Source organism: Columba livia, chromosome 2 (genome assembly GCF_036013475.1).
Source record: "Columba livia isolate bColLiv1 breed racing homer chromosome 2, bColLiv1.pat.W.v2, whole genome shotgun sequence".
NCBI lineage: Eukaryota > Metazoa > Chordata > Aves > Columbiformes > Columbidae > Columba > Columba livia.
In genome coordinates this window covers 120,540,244-120,560,439 of record NC_088603.1, presented here as the reverse complement: position 1 = coordinate 120,560,439, position 20,196 = coordinate 120,540,244, and the positions used below count along the sequence as shown (strand labels likewise).

General features: G+C 37.0%; 1 protein-coding gene across 4 annotated transcripts in view; it reads left to right on the top strand.

The window, feature by feature from the left end:
- The first annotated feature begins 1,911 nt into the window (after nt 1-1,911).
- ST18 (ST18 C2H2C-type zinc finger transcription factor) overlaps nt 1,912-20,196 on the top strand; it is a 169,665-nt gene continuing 151,380 nt past the window's right edge. For 2 of the 4 annotated variants that reach the window (XM_021291598.2, XM_021291595.2), the window contains exons 1-2: nt 2,166-2,288; nt 2,446-2,572. In XM_021291598.2, coding sequence (XP_021147273.2) covers nt 2,235-2,288; nt 2,446-2,572 — 181 coding nt within the window. In that variant the 5' untranslated portion in view covers nt 2,166-2,234. Of the gene's footprint in view, nt 2,137-2,165; nt 2,289-2,445; nt 2,573-4,630; nt 4,717-20,196 lie in introns of those variants that run through there. The other 2 variants (XM_005505453.4, XM_065053530.1) reach the window with 2 other exon arrangements.

Below are 20,196 nucleotides of genomic sequence, written 5' to 3'. Positions count from 1 at the left end.
ATGTGTTCTACTTGGGATGAGATCAAAATACACATTTATGCTGCAGAATCAGACCCCACAAAAGGAAAAGCAGCTCTGCGAAGTGGGATCTAGCTCTGTGGAGAGGGAACTGGGGGTTCTGGTCAACGGCAAGTTGAACATGAGCCAACAGTGTGCCCTGGCAGCCAAGAGGGCCAACCATGTCCTCGGTGCATCCAGCACAGCATTGCCAGCTGGGCGAGGGAGGTGATTGTCCTGCTCTGCTCTGCACTGGTGCAGCCTCACCTGGAGCACTGTGTGCAGTTCTGTGTGCCAGAGTTTGAAAAAGACATAAAACCAATGGAAAGCGTCCACAAGAGGGTCACAAAGTTGGTGAAGGATTTAGAGGGAAAGCAATATGAGGAGCAGCTAAAGTTATTCGTTTTGTTCTACCTGGAGAAGAGAACACTGAGGGAGGACCTCATTGTGGTCTATGGCTTCCCCACAAGAAGAGGAGGAAAGGTAGGTGCCAATCTCTTCTCTCTGGCGGCCAATGACAGAATCAACAGAAATGGCAGGAAGATGTGCCAGGTGAGGTTTAGGAAAAGTTTAGGAAAGGTTAGGAAAAGGTTCTTCACCCAGATGGTAGTGGAGCACTGGAACAGGCTCCCCAGGGAGGTAGTCGCGGCTTCAAGCCTGACAGTGTTCAGGAAGAGACTGGACAATGCCCTCAGACACATGGTGTGAAATGTGGGGTTGTCCTATGCAGGGACAGGAGTTGGACTTGATGATCCTTGTGGATCCATAATATTACCATGTCTCCTGTTGTACCCTCACAAACATGCACAACAGGTGTTTTGCAATACCTGTCTTTTAAGATTTGGAAGCATAAGAAAAAAATATTTACTAGGAAGTCACAAAAAAACGCAAGCTTAGCCAGGGCTGCCATGTAGATAAGAAAGAAGGATGGCTTGGATTGGGTGGTCGAAAGAGGATTCCAACACAGGTCTGACAGTTAAAGAATTAAATGACAAAGAGATCAATGAGAACAATTTTTCATTTTTCCATATCTGGAAATACTTGTTGTCTGTGATTAAGTATAAAGAAAAGCACTGGAATGGCTTAGTGTGAGCAAACGCCAGTACTGGAAGCATTGGGTCTATATGGCACTTCTCTTCCTATAGACAGCTGAAGAAATTTCTGCTGCTCTGCCAAAGTGTGGCTTGGTGACTACTGGGGTAAGAGTTTTCAAAAAATAGATGGCTTTAAAATAAGGAAAGTGGATGGAAAGAGTTTATGATTTTAGCAATACTTAAAATTATTGAACTGAAATGCAAAATCTAAAGTTTCTCTTGTTTTTAGAGCTAACCCAAATTGCTTTAAGAATTCATTTGTATAATGAAGCAAAGTCATAAAGTTGGGTCAGAATTCCCACTTTGGGTATCGGGAATACTGAACACTTAATAGTTGAGTATGGCTTTTATAACTGAGGTGTATTTTGTTAACACACCAAAGCAAAAGACTTGCCACAGTTTTTTTTAATTTTACGGGATGAGAAGTAGGCTAAGCCACTGAATTTATATGCCTCCTTCTGTGATGGGTCTTGAAGACTCTGAATTAGCTCCTGTTGTTTAAGCTGACTCCAGGGTTCCAAATCTAGTTCCTGCTTTAATTCCAGATATTCTTTTCAGATCCCTTCCGAAGAAAATAAAGGTTATAGTGAGGAAAATACCATGCAAGTACTTAGAGCAAATGAACCCAGTAGACTAAAAAAGACTCAAGTTCTGAGATGGTAAAGCAAATATTGATTAATGTTAAGACAAAGTAACACCCGCTTCCTCCTCCTCCTCTGCACAGACACACAACTTGTTTACAAAAGTGCTTTGTAGTGACTGCTGCTGGTGTCACTCCGTCCCATGCCCCAGAGCTATCACCGGGCCTCATGGGAGATGTGACTACAGCATAGGACATGGGACTGTTTGTTCACTCACTTTCTGTGAAGAGAGTTTTGAACTGTGTTTTGAATAGACAGCATTTTCTTTGTGTGGTTGGTAAATAACACAGAGCAAAGTTAGTCAGCAAGTTGCATAGCTTCTGCATTCTGATTCTTTGGAGCCCTTTTGTACCAAGCTTGACAGGATGTTTTTAACAGAATGTGACCTCACTGGGATACCAGAGGTAAGGAAAAAAAAGTTATTTGGGCTGTTGTGGAATATTTTGCACAGAGCTGACCAAAAGGACTGCTTTAAAATGTCTCTTGGAAGGAATATGGTTTCATGGAGATCCAGTCAACACCTTGTTCACTGCAAATCAATGTCTTTCACTCCTTCGTAAGTTACAGGAAGTCTTAGTAAGATTTTCTATTTCTCTCTTATAGAAAAAAATGCTGATTTGCAAATCTCGGAATGATTATGTACTTGCTCTAATGTGTTGAGCATAGGCCCAGTTCGAGTGACAGAACATCAAAATGTTTTCTTTCTAACACAGAACAGAATAAGCAGATCAGATCCAGTTGTTCATCCAAATCTGAGAAGCAGCAGTGCAAGAATTGGAGCAGTGGCAAGACCAGGTGACAACAATCTTCTGGACACCTGTACTCAATCACTGGGTAAAGGTAAGAAGGAAAAAAAGTAACAAACCAAAACAAAACAGTATCAATGTACTTTCTGTGTAAGATCATGCATGGATTATCATCACAGACTTTAAAACTGAGGCTGCCACTTGTAGTTTTGCTTGGAGGTAGAACAAAAAGGGGGCTATGGTACCCTGGGGGATGCTGTGTGGGGTGAGCATTCCCTCCTGTCCCTCTGCTGGGCAATGCCATGGAAATGCGGGAGACCCAGCACCTTTCTGCCACGATGGGGAAAGCCATGCTTGCTACCAGCTTGTCAGGGTCCTTAGTGTGTTGCTTGTGGTTGCAAACACTGACAGCATTAGAACGTAGTGATGCAAGGTTTAGTGGCGGTAAAAGAAAAGAGAGAAATCTGAGTGTTCAAAAAGTCAGGGGGAGATGATTAGAAAAAACTCCACATAGAAGTAGTTCAAATATGTATTTATATAGGATAAAAGTGTTACAGATTCATGCTCAATGATCTGAGTGATTTGTTTCTATTCACAATCTGCAGAGATTTCTAGAAAAAATTAAAGAAAAACGTGTTTTTACACAAAATAGCTTCATGACTAATAGGCTCATTGCTGTTCTGAAATTAACAATATGTGATCTGCTTTACTATGTATACCAACAGAACAACAAAGCTTCATTGTTTTTGTGGTCAGCAATTGTTTTTTTCCAGCTAGTACAGGTGACTTACAAAAAAAAAATTGTTTTGAGTCACTGATAAGTGAGAGGAAATGAAGTTCTCACGATATGTAGAACTGTTATTCATACTTAAAGACTTGCATAACAAAGAATTCTAAAAATAGGCCTTTAAAATTGGAACGTTTTGAGTGCTGCTGACAATGAAAGTGTTCTTTGGCAAATAAGGATGGAAAAGTTTGCTCATTAACTTATGACTAACTAAAGTTGTTCTTTACTCTAAGGCACATAAAGAATTAGAGATTTGTTTTTTCTTGTGATCAGTTATAAAGTGGATGGGTTGAACTTCTTTTAGTATTATAAAAGATGCGATGATCATATCACTGTTCTGAGTAAGACAGGGTCTTACAGGGTCTTTGGAAGAGATCTGAAAGGAATATCTGGAATCAAAGACTTTAACAAAGCATTTGCATTGATACTTGTGTAATGTCAAACCTGCTACGGTACTTTGATCCACTGGCGTGTGGTAGGTAAGCTGCCAGCTGTCCTAATTAGAGCAAATATTTCTTCTGAAGAAGCTTCTAGAGACAAGTCTGTTCTCTGAAGCAGAAATCTGTTAAATGGGGATGACTGAATTATGATGAATTTATTTTCACAACTTTGGTATTCGTGTTGCAGTAATACTTCTGGTCCACATCATGGGTCAGACACTATGTATTGTATGATACACCAGATTTTATATACCAAACAGCTAATGATGCAGACATGAGGCAGCAGTTGAATAAAACAAGTGTAATAAATTATTCAGTCAAAAAATACACCTGAAGTGTTAAGACGCAGTTTTCTGACTTTGATATCTTTCTACAGCTGGATATGTACCGTAAGGGTTTTTTTAAATGACGATTTTTCATAGTGTCTCACCCACTATATGTAAACTGCCACCACGATTTGGAAGCTTGATTGCTTTTTGACCTTCAGTCAGGGAGAAGTTGGCAGAGTGGGGTACAGTTTACTTTATCTCCAAATTTGAATAAGTCAGTGCAAAAGTTCAATAGAAGTAAGCTGTTTAATATTTATGAAAGCTATGATGGATAAACCAGCAGAGGTCAGTACACAGTGCTGAAATAGAAGCTGAGTTCCAAAGCTTTATGTATTTATGCTCTGCTTTTGATCATTAACTTTCTTTTAAAATATGGTAAAGGCTTACAGTGGCTTACAGTCAATATTTCTGCCCTCTTCAAAAGATAGATTAAAAATACTTGGGATGATATGATAATGACAGACTTCTTAAACAGAACAATTTGAGCAACAACATGTGTTTTCTAGCACATTATAGCTCGCAGAGAGATGCTGGAAACCTTATTTTGTGGAATGGTTCTTGAAACCAATGTGTAATATTTATTACATGTATGGCAGTGATGAATGCATCTGGACGATGATTACGTCACACAAAATAAGGAGAAAGGTTAACTTTTAGGAACCAAGTTTTCACATACTTGAAGGTAAAGTAACAATTTTTTTTTTTTTTTAATTTTAGGTAATAAGTTTGGATAATTATCATTAAATGTTGTTTTAAAGGTATTTTCTTAGTGCATATACACATATATACAGAGAGAGGGCTCTGTATATACAGGCTCTGTATATAAAGTTGAATTATCTTTTGTTTCACTTTTTAAAGCTATTGTTTGTTCATGGTTTCCTTTTGTGATTTAAAGCAAGTAAAAGAATCACCTCGTATAGTCTGTGCATGAAAAGATCCTCCAACATACATGAACTGCAAAAGCTCATCTCTGAAAAGCTTCTGTTCAGGCTGCTTTCTGTGCATCTAGAAAGAGCAACCTGCCTGTTCACATTCTGTTTTCTTGCACTTCAACTAAGTACTTTGAAAACTACTTTGCTCTTACATTCTAATTGTTGAATATTAAAGAATTACAAAACATATTTATCACCAGATAGATATGGTATGTCCTATTTCGTTTTCAGTACTGACTTGCATCTGCTGTCTATGAGCTTAAGGAGAAATTTCCTAGTATATTCAGGGATAACAAAACTATACAAATGGGAAAAAAAAAATTAAAATTCTCTTCACTTGTCCTGCTTACTTCTTTAAATTGATTATGGAGCCATTGGACACCATCATTTCTTTTTATGTGCTTTATTATGCACTTGAAAGTGACAAGTACTAGACAGGGACTCCACAATTCTTTCTCATGGGCACTTGTGTTGTGTGCCATTAGAGTCAGAAGGTTTAAGTGTGAGCACAGTTCAGAGGGCTGTAGGAGAGGATTACTGCAGGGGAGGGATTCTCTGTGATCACTGTAAGAGCCATCAACAGTATAAACTGTAGTAGAAAAGAGACAGAGATGTCATAAACTGCTGTTGAGTATCTGACCAATTATGTGTTTTTTTCCACACTTTTGTCACTGTAACATCATATCACAGATCTTGCAAAAGTTGTCCTGTTGTAGGTGTAGTGTAAAATCCTGGTTTTGGCGAAGTCACTGGAAGTCTTGATGTTGAATCAGTAGTGAGACCACGAGTTCCACAGGCTTGTTTCAGCGTACTTTTTCCCCTGAGGCAACTAAAACCTAGAAATAAACTGATTTCCTTCATAGCACAGGGTCCAGTCTAACAGCGTGGCAGATGAGTGGTGGCATGTTAAATGACAATTTCCATTTTTAGTCCAAATTCTTTACCAAAGGCTTGGATTCATTTCCATTCAATTCAGTTTAGTTCTTCAGCACTTAAAGGGAAGTGGAGAAACAACTTCTACTACCTATTTCACTCTTGGTTTGACTGTGTTTTGAGGAAATAGTCTTGAATCCAAACACACCGTCTTTTCCCAGGTAAATTTCTGATGTCCATACCATTTTGACACATTATATTTTCATATTGTCTTTTTCACATCTCTCTCATTTTTTTCTGTTGGGTAAAAAGGATGCAAGAAGTTGTATTTTGCTGAGCCACAGAGGAACTGCTCATTTGCAGTGACTGATATTGTTCATTAGTTGTTGTTGAGAGAGAGCCCTCCTCCTCAACTGCTTTTCCTGAGAAGCAGTGAAAAGGTTGACGTTAAGGTGGTTCTTATCATTCTAAATGCTCTGGTTTTACCCAGTGTTGAAGTCCAAATGTTCAAATCTTTTGATTGCTTCAAATAAGTTTGTTTACATGTTAAATTTCATTACTATCTGGTCTACATTTTTTTTTTTTTTTTTTTTACTGTAACATGGGATGTAAACCCCCAAAATTCAGTGACCAAAGTAATGATGCAGGAAATATGTTGTTCAATCAAGTATAATGTTGTTCTAGAAGTTTGCTGTTCTATGTGTATCCAGACCAAAGACAGACAATTACAGCAGAGCTGTTCATGATTAAGGCATAGAATGTATATCTTATCACTGAATTTCTCAGTCTCTTGGTAGGCTAAAGTTTGATATTTTGTTGATTGTGGTATTACATTCGTACAGGTATAGTATTATTACATTTTCATTTTGTCCCTCTTTACTGATGTCTTTGATTTATTTGTTTGCTGGTTTTGGAAATTCTTCCCTGCAAAGTAGTTATGCATACTTAAATTATCCTACTGTTATAAAGGTAGGCTTTATGTTTCTTCATTCTTACTGTATGTGTGTACAGGGCTGACTTCCAAAATATTTGCATTACCTGATATGGACGTATCTATTGTTTAACTATAAAGGTGTGTGTTCTGTTTAAGCATATATCAAAAAATTATGGGCTTGTGTCCAGATGGGAATCATACTCAGTCAGTGGTGAACAGTAACTGAGATAGTGGCACTAGTGAAAATATCTTCCTATAAGCAAGGAAACTGAGGCATTTGCACCAGCAATTGAGTAAATAAAGTTTCCTGTAATTTTGTTATCAATCTGCGTATTGCAAAGTAACCTAAAATAAATCAGAGCAAATAAATTAGGATGATAACTGTAGATAAATAAATTATAATTTCAAACATTACACAGGGAGGAAAAAGATTTCTCACCCATTTCAGGAATAAAAGGACAGCCTAAGGAATTGCTGTAATTCTGGGAAATGTACTTTATAACACACAAAAACATCAGTGTAGCAGTTCCATTTTAGGTTCTACCATTTTAGAGAAGCATATCTGTGGAGGCAACTTTACTTTTAAGCTGTTTAAGGGATCAGAAATGGTATTTTTCCCTGAGTATGTTAGATTGGATTGTATAGCTAGGTTTGGGTTTTTTTACTTCAATCTGGAGTACTATTTGGAATGCTCTACCTGTCCTTTACACTATGTAGCTCAAGTCAATATTAGGCTTTTCTTTTTCATTTCCCCACTTTCTCATGTGTCAAGAATAAACTTTTTTCAGTCTCCAGTCTCTCCCTGATATTCTTTACCTCCCATTGAAATCAATAGGATGATGAACCCAAGCCTTGAGTGTCTTACATATCCTAGTAACAGAAAAATCTGGTTGTATGAGGCTGAGGACCTGTAGCTTTTACAATGTCAACATTAAACCTGAGATACAGGTGGAGTTAAGGCTTTCTAGAAAGCCTGAAAACCACTTCATTTTCACAGAAAATTTATCAATAATTTTTCTTATACCTATGTATTTCTAAGAGGTCAATATTAACACTATCATCTTAACTGTAATCCAAATAAATGTAAATTCAGGTTCTGTATTACATATTTATTATTATGTTTACAAGTAAAGTAATTTTGAAGACCTTTGTGTTTTTAACATGTCTCATTTAAAAGCAAAACTTATGTTTGGCTCTACTCTACAGAATAACACTTTTATGAACAAATTGTAATACATCAAAAAGATCTTCTGTAGTATGTTTGTGATTACTCAATATACTGCAAGGGGATATTAAAAATAGGCTTCACAGAATAGAAAATATTTAACAAGTATATAATATTTTTCCTTTTGTATTTTAAGAGCAAATCTCAATTTTATTTTTATTTGCTAGGTTTTACCAAAACTGCAAAAATACAATGAATAGCAATGTTATTTGACTATATAATTTGACTGTTCTTTGTGGAGTTTTATGTTGGTCCAGAAAAAGAAATATGCCTTTCTGAAAACTTTCTATCTATGTTTATATAATACCTATTGTATTTTTGTAAATACACTTATATTTATTTATATATATGAATACACATAGAACATTATGAAATATCTGGAGGAAAATACAACTTGGAAGCTCATTAATTTTTTTTTTTTGTGATTTCAACAAGTTCATATTCACATTAATTTTGTTCCAGGAATTAAGATGTTAAACTTAAGAAAATGTTTAATTTAAATTAAATGGAAAATGAATAAAAGTCTTAAAAAACACTGACTGCAGCTCTAAACAGCCTGACTCACAGAAATATTTTATATGTTTTTCTCAGTAATTTATTAGCAGTGCTTTTATAGAAGTGTTAATTATGTAAATGCATGTGTCAAAAATATTCCATTTTGCTAGTAGATTTTTACTACTTCAGAGAAAATGTATGAGTAAAGATTTTCTGGTGGTTTAATGTTGGTGGTAAAGATGACCACTGAGAACATGAATGCTTACACCTCATATGCTTATACAAAGTTGTCTTGCAAAAACATGATTTGGAGTAGCATGGATTTTAATTTTTGATCAACTCAATTGCATTCTATGACGAGATGGTTGAATTTGTGGTTAAGGGGGTGCGGGGGATGTCATCTGCTTTGACTTTAGCAAAGTTTTCAGCACAATCTCCCACAACATCTTCATATTTAAGCAGGGTTGTTATAGAATAGATAAATGGACTACTAGATTAGTATAAAACTGTATGGATTGTCAGACTCAAAGGGTGGTAGCTAATGATTCATACTCTGCCTCAATCCTTAGTTCCTCAGGAGACCGTCCAGAAACCTATTCTGTTCAATAACTTCGTAAGCGTCTTGATGGACAGCAGGTTAAACATTGTATGTTGACAGTGTGGAAGGCTAACGAAGCACTGAACTATATCAACAGCAAAATAGTTAGTAGATCAAAGGAAGTCGTTATTTCACAGTATCACAGTATCACAGTATGTTTGGGATTGGAAGGGACCTCAAAAGATCATCTAGTCCAATCCCCCTGCTGGAGCAGGAACACCTAAGTGAGGTTGCACAGGAACATGTCCAGGTGGGTTTTAAATGTCTCCAGAGAAGGAGACTCCACAACCTCCCTGGGCAGCCTGTTCCAGTGCTCTGTCACCCTCACTGAGAAGAAGTTTTTTCTCAAATTTAAGGGGAACCTCTTGTGTTCCAGCTTGATCCCATTACCCCTTGTCCTATCATTGTTTGCCACCTAGAAGAGCCTGGCTCCATCCTCATGGCACTCACCCTTTATATATTTATAAACATTAATGAGGTCCCCCCTTAGTCTCCTCTTTTCCAAACTAAAGAGACCCAGCTCCCTTAGCCTTTCTTCATAAGGGAGGTGCTCCACTTCCTTAATCATCTTTGTTGCCCTATGCTGGACCCTCTCCAGCAGTTCCCTGTTCTTCTTGAACTGAGGGGCAATTTCCCTTGACTTAGTACAAATTAGGCCACATCTAGAACCTTGCATCCAGTTCTGGGTACCTCACACTCAAGACAGACATTGGTCAACTAGAGCAAATTCAGTGGAGACCTACCAAGATGGTTGGAGGCAAGAGCCTATGCCCTGTGGAGAGATACAGAGAAAGTAGGGCTTTATTTAATCTGCAGAAGAGATGACTGCAGGAAAAAAAAAAAAAATCATGATGAGGCAGAGCAATCCTGAGAAAATAATAATGTTGTGACTTTTGAAATAACATTTTTCTTGCAAGTGAATAAGGTCTCCTGACTCCTAAGGAAGCTTACACATTCCCATACATCATGTAAGCTTGGGTTGTTAAGAAGCTCTAATGAATCCCTAAATATTGCAAGAGATTCCCTTGCAGTTAGGCAGTAGATGTAGTGCTGCACTGCTTTGTAATGGCCAAGTATTGTTTTCACATGGGTAATAATGGAATGTATTAAAAAATTATCATTCCAGATGTAGCTTGATTATTTATCCAGGTCTCTGAACCTTCTGTGCCTGCTGGGAGGATTCTTCCAGTAGATCAGTCCTTGCCATCCCTCCTGGGATGTTAGAAATTTACTGAGTACAGGTGTTTGGCCAGGATGGTGAATGCTGTTGGTAGGGAATTGATTGCCTATGGATTCTGAACTGTGCCTTGGTTCGATTTGATGGTGCTTCTGTCTTGTTTCTGTTCTTTTCCCCTGAAATTTGATGACAATAATTTTGCTTAGGAAGAAAGTAGTGTGTCAAGGAAGTCATAAGAAATCTGATGCATTTTTGTTTGGAAGTGAAAATACTAGAACAATGGGAGTGATTAGCAGATAATTGTAAGCCTGTTCCTTATGCCAGATCAATATGACTAACAGTGAGGAGAGGGACCTAAAAGGAAAGGGAAAGCATTTGTGAGCTCTCTTGGGTTATTGGTAGAAAACACTCTACTTAGAAATGTGGAATACACTGTAATCAATCTTGTACTGTATGAATTTATACTCGGGAAGATATTAGGAAGAAGCTGGGAAGATATCAATGTGATGAGCCCTGGCACGAATGCCAGCAGAATGGTACCAGAATGTTCAAGCTCTCTCATCTAGATGTTCTTCTGTTAGGACAGAGAGAGCATCCCTCCTCAACTCACTTCCAGCTGATTGCAGATGCAAGTTTGTTATATGCATTATAAGTTTATAAGTTTGTTTGTGTGCTGATCACATGCAGGACTACGCAGCAGGCAGCCCTGCTCACAAGAACTTGAACAACTTTTAATCACTCTTTCAATTTCTTACCTTTTTGCTTTTATACTTTGGGATGTTCCTTTTCACCTTCCTGGTTAACTCTTTCCTGCTTCAGTCTCCTCCTCAAAACAATCCTGTCTCAATTTCTTTCTCCCCACTGGTCCCAGCTTTGCTATACCTCTCCATGGTTCAGTATTTCTGATACCATTGCTGATGTACTCATGGCCTTATGTGAAATTTTTGCTATAGTTGCCTGGGCACCGTTGGTGTTGCATGACTGTACTCACCAGAAAACCCCCAGTTCTCCAGTTCAACTGTGTGTGAAGCTTGCCCATTGATCAAACAACTCTCTATCAATTGCCTGTGAAATCCAGCCATTCTTTACCACAATATCTATAAAGTTTATTAGCTTCTCACTTAGTCTCTCAATAGTTTCTCATTTTCACTTCATATTTGCATGGGTAGTGTTAGCATGTCCTGTTCAGTTAGCTTTAACTCCAGGAAGAGCCCAGGCAGCAGCCTCATTGCTTTCCTGAGCCCTCACACTAAGAACATCATCTTAGTTGTTGCTATTGGTGCGTAGTAGCAGAAAAGGTAGGTAGTAAAGCAATGAATTTAATAGTAATTGGTAACTGATGTAACTGTGATTGGTGTAACTAGGTAGCATCTTCACTTTCAGAAAAATAGTAACACATTTATATGACTTTTCTGTTTCAAACACTGAATTTAAAAATTAACAGTGCAGTGGGACAGCCATACTTCAGGACTCTACATACAGTTCAGGACTCTAAATAATTGTTTATACTTTTTGATTTTTAAAAACAACCAAAACAAAACAAACCACGAGCTAAAACAAGAGCAAAACCATTTTCTTAAATGGTTTTAATTTGAGACTTTGGAACAATGAGATTGATGCTGCTCATTGTTATCTCTTGCAGAGATAATAGTCAAATCCTTGCTTAATGGGTATGTACCTCTTAAAAATTAAAAACTGTAGAACTGGAGTTTTTTGAATGATTCTTTAGTATTTTGAAAATAATATTTAGTTGACTTATTTCTGTATTATTAAGTCTTTACAGTACTTGACTGCAAGAACAACAAAGAATAGCATGTTTAATCATTTATTTGATTATAGCGCCTGCTCCCCAGTTACAAAAAAATGTCCAGAATAAACAGAAAATGCAGCACATCCAATTCACCTGTTTATATAGTTGTATGGCTAGTTCTGTCACAAAAGAATCAGGTTTATTCAGTGATTTCTGGAAGTCAGATTTCATGGGCAATGTGAATTAGGCACAATGGACAATGCTGACTAAAGATGAAAAGATAATGCTTGTCCTTGTAGTGAAAAAAGTTCTAGAGATCTTTGTACGAATAAAACTACTTCTATTTGTGGAACAACACTAGGGTTGTCAAGAATTTCAGTGGAATTATACAGTTGTAATATGATGATATTCTTGGATGGTTTTTGTTTCTTTGTTAAACTAGGGATCTAGCACTATCCAACACTCCATAAAAGAGGTATTTCATTTGCTTATAGTTTTAAAACCTTTTTGTAAGTGCTGCTAAAGAATTAGCATCCCTCATTTAATCACCTGATAACCTGAGAAGTGCTTGCACAAGTTCTACAACTGCATCAAAGAATGGCTGACAAAGGACAAACTTCATATTCTGATTTCTACAGGTGTGAGGTACAGTTGATTCAGTAACTAAAGATAAAATCTGGGACTGCCAGTGTTTTATCTGGGGACTTATTTCGCTTGGATGGACTGTTCTTAGAGCCCTATTTTGGTGGTCTGCTCCCATTTAGCACTGGAAATTTCATTACCAGCCTGTGGTGATTGTGAAAAAAAAGAACAAAACCAAAACTATGGCAGATTAAACACTTCAATTAAGTGTTTTCTATGGTGTGTAGACATTGCTATATACATACTCTACAGAGGTACAGTGAACATATTAGAGATACTTCAGTATGACAAATCGGTGTAATGCACAAACAGCAAAAATTCTTTGCTTCTGTTTGGAACTTAAGAGGATGCAGCTTTCTCTTTACCTGGTATACAAGAGAGAAGCACATTCTCCTCTCTTTTGTTAAGCTTTTTGGTATTGGAACGTTCCTCAAACAGGATACACCTGAAGCCTAATAGATTCTATCTCCAAAGGGAAAACACATCCTATTCTCAACAGACTAGAATGAAGGACTGAATCTTACTTTAAATTCTTTTCCTTTTTGACCAAATATGAAGTAGATTTATTTAAATGAATGAAATATGGTTCTGAATGCTCAAAGTACTGTGAAATAAAATGTATGTTACACATGTACAATGACAGAGGGAAAGGAAGAAGCAGAGATTGCCAAGGACATTCTGAGAACATTTATTAATTGGAAACAAATCACTGGATTTTGTTTTGGTTTGGTTTGGTTTGTTTTGCTGGGTTTTTTTCTACATGTTACACGAAGTGGTCTCTGTCTGGGTGTAATTTTTACTTTTTAGTGCCATCTGCACCTGTGGCCTTTGGACTTAATGTTTATGACAGATGGACTGGACTGTGTTTGCACCGTTTAGTGTATAATCCTTCTGTATGTATCTATGCCATGTTAGGCAGTGGCACTGGCCCAATGGGCATATTTATTAGTGCAGACTTCGTATCTGCTTCCATTGTTCTGTTGCGTTGTCCTTTGAGCCTAATGGACCTTGCTTTGTGCTGGACCCACCTACAAAATATTGTTTCTGATTCATGTCAGATTATCCATTGCAGACTCTAAATTTTATACTTTTTTTATCTTTTTTTTTTTTTTTCCTTAATGCATTTGCTGACTAGAACACTTAAAATGGATCAATTCCATATTGTAAATGCTGTTCCTCTCCTCTCAGCCTGCAAGCTTCACTTTGGAACAAGCTCTCTAGCTTTGTTTGCTAGGATCAAAATGCTTGATAAAAAGGAGAATGGTTTCCTCTGAAAAATGTTGCATCTCATGCTGCCTGAGCTCCCACTCTGCTGGAAATGGAAGATGTTCCCAGCAAAGCAATGCTTCCTGTAAAACAGGGTGTAATAAATGCAGCCCTGCCTGTAGGAGCCTGCTGGTCCATGGCTGGCAGCCTGGAGCTGTGCGGCATGTCCCATTCCTGCTGACTTCATCACTCTATGCAGTGGGTGTGGGAAAAAAAACAAGCTACTATCGCACAAGAAATGCTGCCTTCTGTATCAGTAGAACAGCAAGACAAACACCAAGCAAATGGAAAAGTATGCAACACTTAGGCATTTGCAATTTTTAAGTTTTTGGAATGTTTGTGAACCTAACAATTGACAGAAGTGACATCATGATAATAAAGAGCAATTTAGAATTGTTCATTTATCTCATGAAATCATGAATTCACCTGTCTTAAATTTTTGTGCCTATTACAGAAATGCATGAAATGAACCTCACAGTTTAGCTGTAGTCACATCAAATTACTGGCAAATTTCAGAAAGACATTTGAGAATGAACAGCTCTGTGTTCTAACTACTAACATAAATAATCCTTAAAGTTAAAAAGGATTTAAAAATATTTCTATAGAAAGTAATAATGCCCTTTTAAATGTTCTATAGGAAGATACATCACGTATGTAACTTCTCGCACTACATAGCAAGAATGTGCATTCTGTGCTCAAATTATCGTCATTATGAGGAAAGGAAGCATATTCTGTGGCATACACCTGGATTCTAACTGGGTTAGTTTCTGGGGTGGATATACCCACCAATCAGATTTCTGCAGGAGGAGAATGAAGGACTGGAAGGGATAATTTATAATTCCATAAATTAAAACAAAACAAAACCAAAAACACAAACAAACAAACAAAAACCAAAACCAACGCTTTCTTATCTAGAAAAGGCTTCTTTACAATATTGAAATAAAGCTGTATAGTAAAAAGAAAAGAGATTATGGTGGGATATTAATGACTGAAAAGTAGAAAAGGCAAAAAAATCTTTTTTTCTTTTCAGCCACTTTAAATTTGGCATTTCTAGTTTGCAGTAAAAAATTCAACTATAAAATATCTGACCAGAATGTGTAACAGTGAGCTTGAGTTTGCAAAGAAGTTATGTTGAAGTCCATATACAAATACTCATGTATGGTTTGAACATCTTCCTTTTTCATTCACCTTTAGTGCCGAGGAACACTTAGCACTTTTGAAGATCAGGTACCTAAACTGCAATGGTGAAATTCCATACAGGCATTTTTTGTAAAGGAATGTGTGTATTTTCAACTCTGAATTTATTATTAAAACATATTATTGAAATTTGAAAATCTCATGGTCATATGTTTGGAATCATCTTTCACACCTCATTAAATCTTTATTTTCTTTCCTTTTGTGATATCTGAAACAGTTTCATCATTTTAGCCTGGTAGTTTCATATCTTGAAAGACTATTTTTAAGAATGCAGTGTAGAAAATGTGCAAGCTAGCTGTGGGCAAATCCTGTTTAATACCCTTCAATTTGAATTAACTGTGTGACTGTTCTGAAAATTGTGTCCTGTTTCTATTGTGACAGTATCACAATTTGTTCCTGATAGATTATTGCTCACCTACTCCATGGAAAAGCAGTTTCTAAGTTACTTTTACCTGCTGCCAGTAAGTGTGAAGAAGAATTTTCTTGAAACTACCATAAAAGCTCTAGTATCTCTTTTTTTGTAAAGTATATTTTAAAAAAATTAAGGGGAGATCAGAGATTGGTACAGAGATATATCACAGAGGAGACAAGATATTACAGTACTTATTTTTTATTTACTTTTCTTTATTTTTTAATGGAGTTCATAGCCACAGTTCAGAACAACAATAGAGGTATTATCCAAGTTTGCCAGGACAGAGAAATAATCTTCTGTCACAAAAGTCTGTTACATAAGATTAGCCTTAAGGCTATTGTAATGTTTGAGTTTCTGATTGAAGCCTTCTGCAAATAATGACCTGAAGGGTTGTGACATCGTGTAGACAAACTATGCCACTATTTGGCTGTGATTATTGTAACTTCAGTGCCAGTAATGTACAGTGTCCCAGAACTGTGGAGCTAGGTATCATGTCCTGCAAATGGAATTATTCAGTTAATTATGGAAGTGCCTGGGGACTGAGCTGAAGGAAGCACATAATAGCAAGGTTATGCCTATGAAGGATATGCAGCCTGAATCTCCCACCTGTGAGGCACAGTAGAGACGAGTCTGATGTGATGTGATGTGATGTGATGGCCCTCCCTTGCAGATCATCATCATATGCCTTCCCTAGATGTTATGTATCACTAGCCAAGCCAATATACCATACTCCCATCACCTACCCTCACATCTGTAGGTTTGCATCTGAAATGCAGACAAACAAGGGCATTTTTCATTACCCCAAATTGCCTGTATCTGTGAACACTGGAGTGCCAGCCTTATCAGATTTTGATGGAACTCATTCTTCTGTTAGAGGAACTGTAACTCTAAAGAGCTTGGCAGAACATCCAAACTGGCCAAAAATTAACTACATATTCTTGGGGACAGGAGACAAGAGACTGTGTTCATCTTCAAACACTAGCTCAGGAATAGTTTCTTTTTGCATGTAAGCCTCCTGCCTCTGCATGGTCTTACTGAAGTATCAGAACCCTTCTTTTCAAATATTATTAAGTGTAGATGCATAGCCTGGCTAGAGTCCTCAATAATTTTCTATCACTGAAACCATTCTTGCCTGTTAGGCCTCTGGTATGGTGGAACTCCCTATGCCAGGCCTTCCACCTTCTACTTCTTCCTATCATTATAATTTCTTGATAGCTGCAGACTTTTTCTGATTTTTCTGATCTACAGGAATGATCCATCAGTTTTCTGGTGGGAGAGAAATCCACAGTTGTGGTCCCACAGAAGGCTCTTCAGAAGACTCATTCAATGCCAGTGTCCACTGAGCTCTGTATCAGTTTTTCCTCTACCTTCACGATCATCTGCATGTGCAAAGAAAGAGGACAGTGCCTTTGAGGTTTCAACAGTTCTGCTCTAGACAGAATTTCCATATTGGAAGCAGATAAACTGATTTTCCCTACCCATGAGTTTCCAGGCTCTAACCAATGGATTTAGTCACTAACTTCCTAGTGTCTCTAGGCATGTTTGAGTCTGATCATTGGAAAAAACAATCACCACTTCCAACCTGCTGTCATTCAGTGTAAGATAGGTTACGCAAATCAGCTGCCCTTTTGGCTGCTGAAACACCATTTATTGCTGTTAGATCACCTGTGACTTCTGAAGGCCCCACAGGCAAAGGAAACTGCAGGTTACTGTGAGCCACACATGGCACCCCCTGGAATGGTTCTGAGCAATGACTAATGGAAGATATGCGACTTTCTGCTTCTCCACCAATTTTCTTTCCTAATATGTCTGCACATATTAATTAACCCATTGCATTGTTTTGTCTTTGCAAATAATTTTTATTGTTAATCCATTTCTGATTATTTATACATACAAATTAGGAGCAACTTATGCATATTGCAATGGAATCAGTTTTCTTATCTCCTCCTTATAAAACCAGAACATTTCTTCAGTACTGGATGCTAAATATAAGGATGCAGTGGGAGATTCATTAGATGTTGCGGAGAGAATAGTGCTCAAAGGTTGGTTGCTTATATGAAGTTTTTTTTACAAGTATTATACAGTGATGATGCTGCTTTCCTCTAAATCAGGGGTGTTACATTTACATGGTCCTAAAATTACATTTGGCCCTTCGAAGGCAACCACAAGGTTGATGTGGGCTCTGGTGAAAAATGAGTTTGACACCCCTTATTTAAATGTTAACCTCAGTTTGTGCACTCAGAAAGCATACTTAAATTCTGAATAATTGCTCCTAGTTGAAACTGAAAGAAAAAAAATGCATTTAATTTATGAATAAACAGTGTAAAGTAATGCAATTTATGCCTTTTTAATGTTTTTGAAATATTTTTCCTGTGTTGTTTCATTTTTCTTGTAGACTAATAGATTGAAATGACAATATATAAAAAGTTATTCAAATTCTAGTAAAATTATTTGAAAAATAAGAAAAGCATATGCCAGAAAACTGCAAATACTTGAATAATAAGTGTTAAGAGAGTAAAAGGAGTGTATCTGTAGAAAGCTTTTTTCAGAGATCCCTATAAGATCCTTTTGTTTTCATTAAAGGTCTTTTAACTTAAAGACCTCCAGTTTTTGTTGGACATGTTTCTTATTTTTTTAGATATCATTGGGTCCTACCCACAAAAAAACTCTGCACATGCAACCTTCCTATGTTCACTTCACTCCTTCATTAATGGGGGAGTTCAAGCATTGAAAAATGTGGAAGGGGTGACTGTAAACTAGTTGGAATCCATTGTTCCTCTGTATACGGACTAGAATAGACAGAGCTTGATTAGTTTCTTTAGCCAAATCCAGCAAGCAAATAGATAACTGACTTAAAGTCTGTTCTTGTGGTAGTCTTCAGTCATAAGAAAAATAATTTTTAATGTGGCTGACAGCCTCACATGTGAACCACGCAGCACAACTTCTGCACGTGCCTGAGATTTGGCCAGCAATGGGTTCTGTGTGGGATTCTTTCATTTGTCCCCCTCACTCCTCTGAAACCTTTTCTTCTGCCTGCTATTTGTATTTCCATTCCACCAGTTAATACTGTGATCAGTAAGGATGAGAATAATCCATCCTTTTTACAGGTCTTATGTCTTTCGTCCATCTACCTACATGTTTTCCCTAAATCCTGTGATTGCTCAGTAACTGGCAACAGAGACAGATGGAGGATGTCACACCTACATACACATGATGAAGAGATGATGGCTGCTGGCCATCGACTTGCAGTGACAGAGGCAGCTTTAACTTCTACATCAAAGAAGCCCTTTTTAAGGATAGTGTCACTGTCACCAGTTGTTGAAAATGGAAAAACAGATCCTCAACTGTCATATACTCTATCATTGATTCACTGTGCTACAACAGCAAGCCAGTTTTAAGCTATCACACAAAACAATCTAAGTAAAAAAAAATGTGACAGACTAGGGAGGTGTGCAGTACATACTGAAAGAGTCTTGAAAAATGGGATATTATTATAGAAATCTGAAATTAAATGTATCTTTCAGATGAGATAAATTTTAAGGCAGTCATTGCTGTGTGTGTGTGTTACCAGAAATCTGACTTAGAGAATAATTAAATTCCGGGTGTTTCCTTAACTGAAGCTGATGTCAAAGTTAGAGTCTTTGTAATGTTACTGGCAGATCTTATGAGAAACTAGGTATATCAGTGAAGGTGTATCCACAAAAGTATACGGTAAACTTCTGAATAAAATCTTAACCATTTTGTGTAACATAGGAAAATACAGCTGATTAGGTTGCTGTAGGAAAGAACAACTTGAAGCATGACAACAAAAGCTGCAGTGTTGACTGCTTGTAGATATGTCAAGTAGTATCTACTCAGATTAATAGATTCCTCCATTTAAAAAAGCAGATGCACTATGACTTTCCATTAATTGGTGGGGAAAAAAAGAGGTGTATTTGGAAAGAATTGGAAGGAAGGGAAGGTCTGAGACTCAGAATTTATTTTAATTAATTGTAGAAAAATAATGGGTAAAATAGCATGAAAAATAAGATGTGTGTGTCTGTGAAATAGATTCAGCTGTATTAAAAGACTGATTAACGCTAGATTCCCAGTTGTTAACCCCCTCTTCTTTGTACTCTGATATTTAAGTTTATAGAATATATATTCTCTTCCTTCTGACTACTCTGTAGACATTTCTTTTAATTATAATCTGACAGGCTATATAGTCCACTTCTTACTGACATAAAAATTCAGTGTTTATCAGAAATTGTCCCACTGATGCCTATGGAGATATTTGCAAGAGACACTGCTGGTCAGAGTAAGCATGGGCTCCATTAAAGGGTTCAAATGGAAGATAAATTTATGTTTACTTGATAGATTCCTATTCTCTAGCATTCCTCTTGTTTAAATCTTTAATTCTTCTTCTACTTGTATTTCTAACTCCTTCTAACTCTTTCTCTGTTTCTTTTTTTTTTTTTTTTATTTTTCTCATTCCTCCTCCTAATATTCCATTTTAACAAGATTTTGTGAGTCACACTGATTCCACGCAAACATGCTGCTGTACTGTAAAATAAATAGCCTTGAAATGCTACAAAGTAAATCACTTGCCTTCAAGATTAAGCTAAAATGTTTGCTTCAGCTTCATGTCTGAATATCCTTCCACTTAACCAGATGATAGCAGA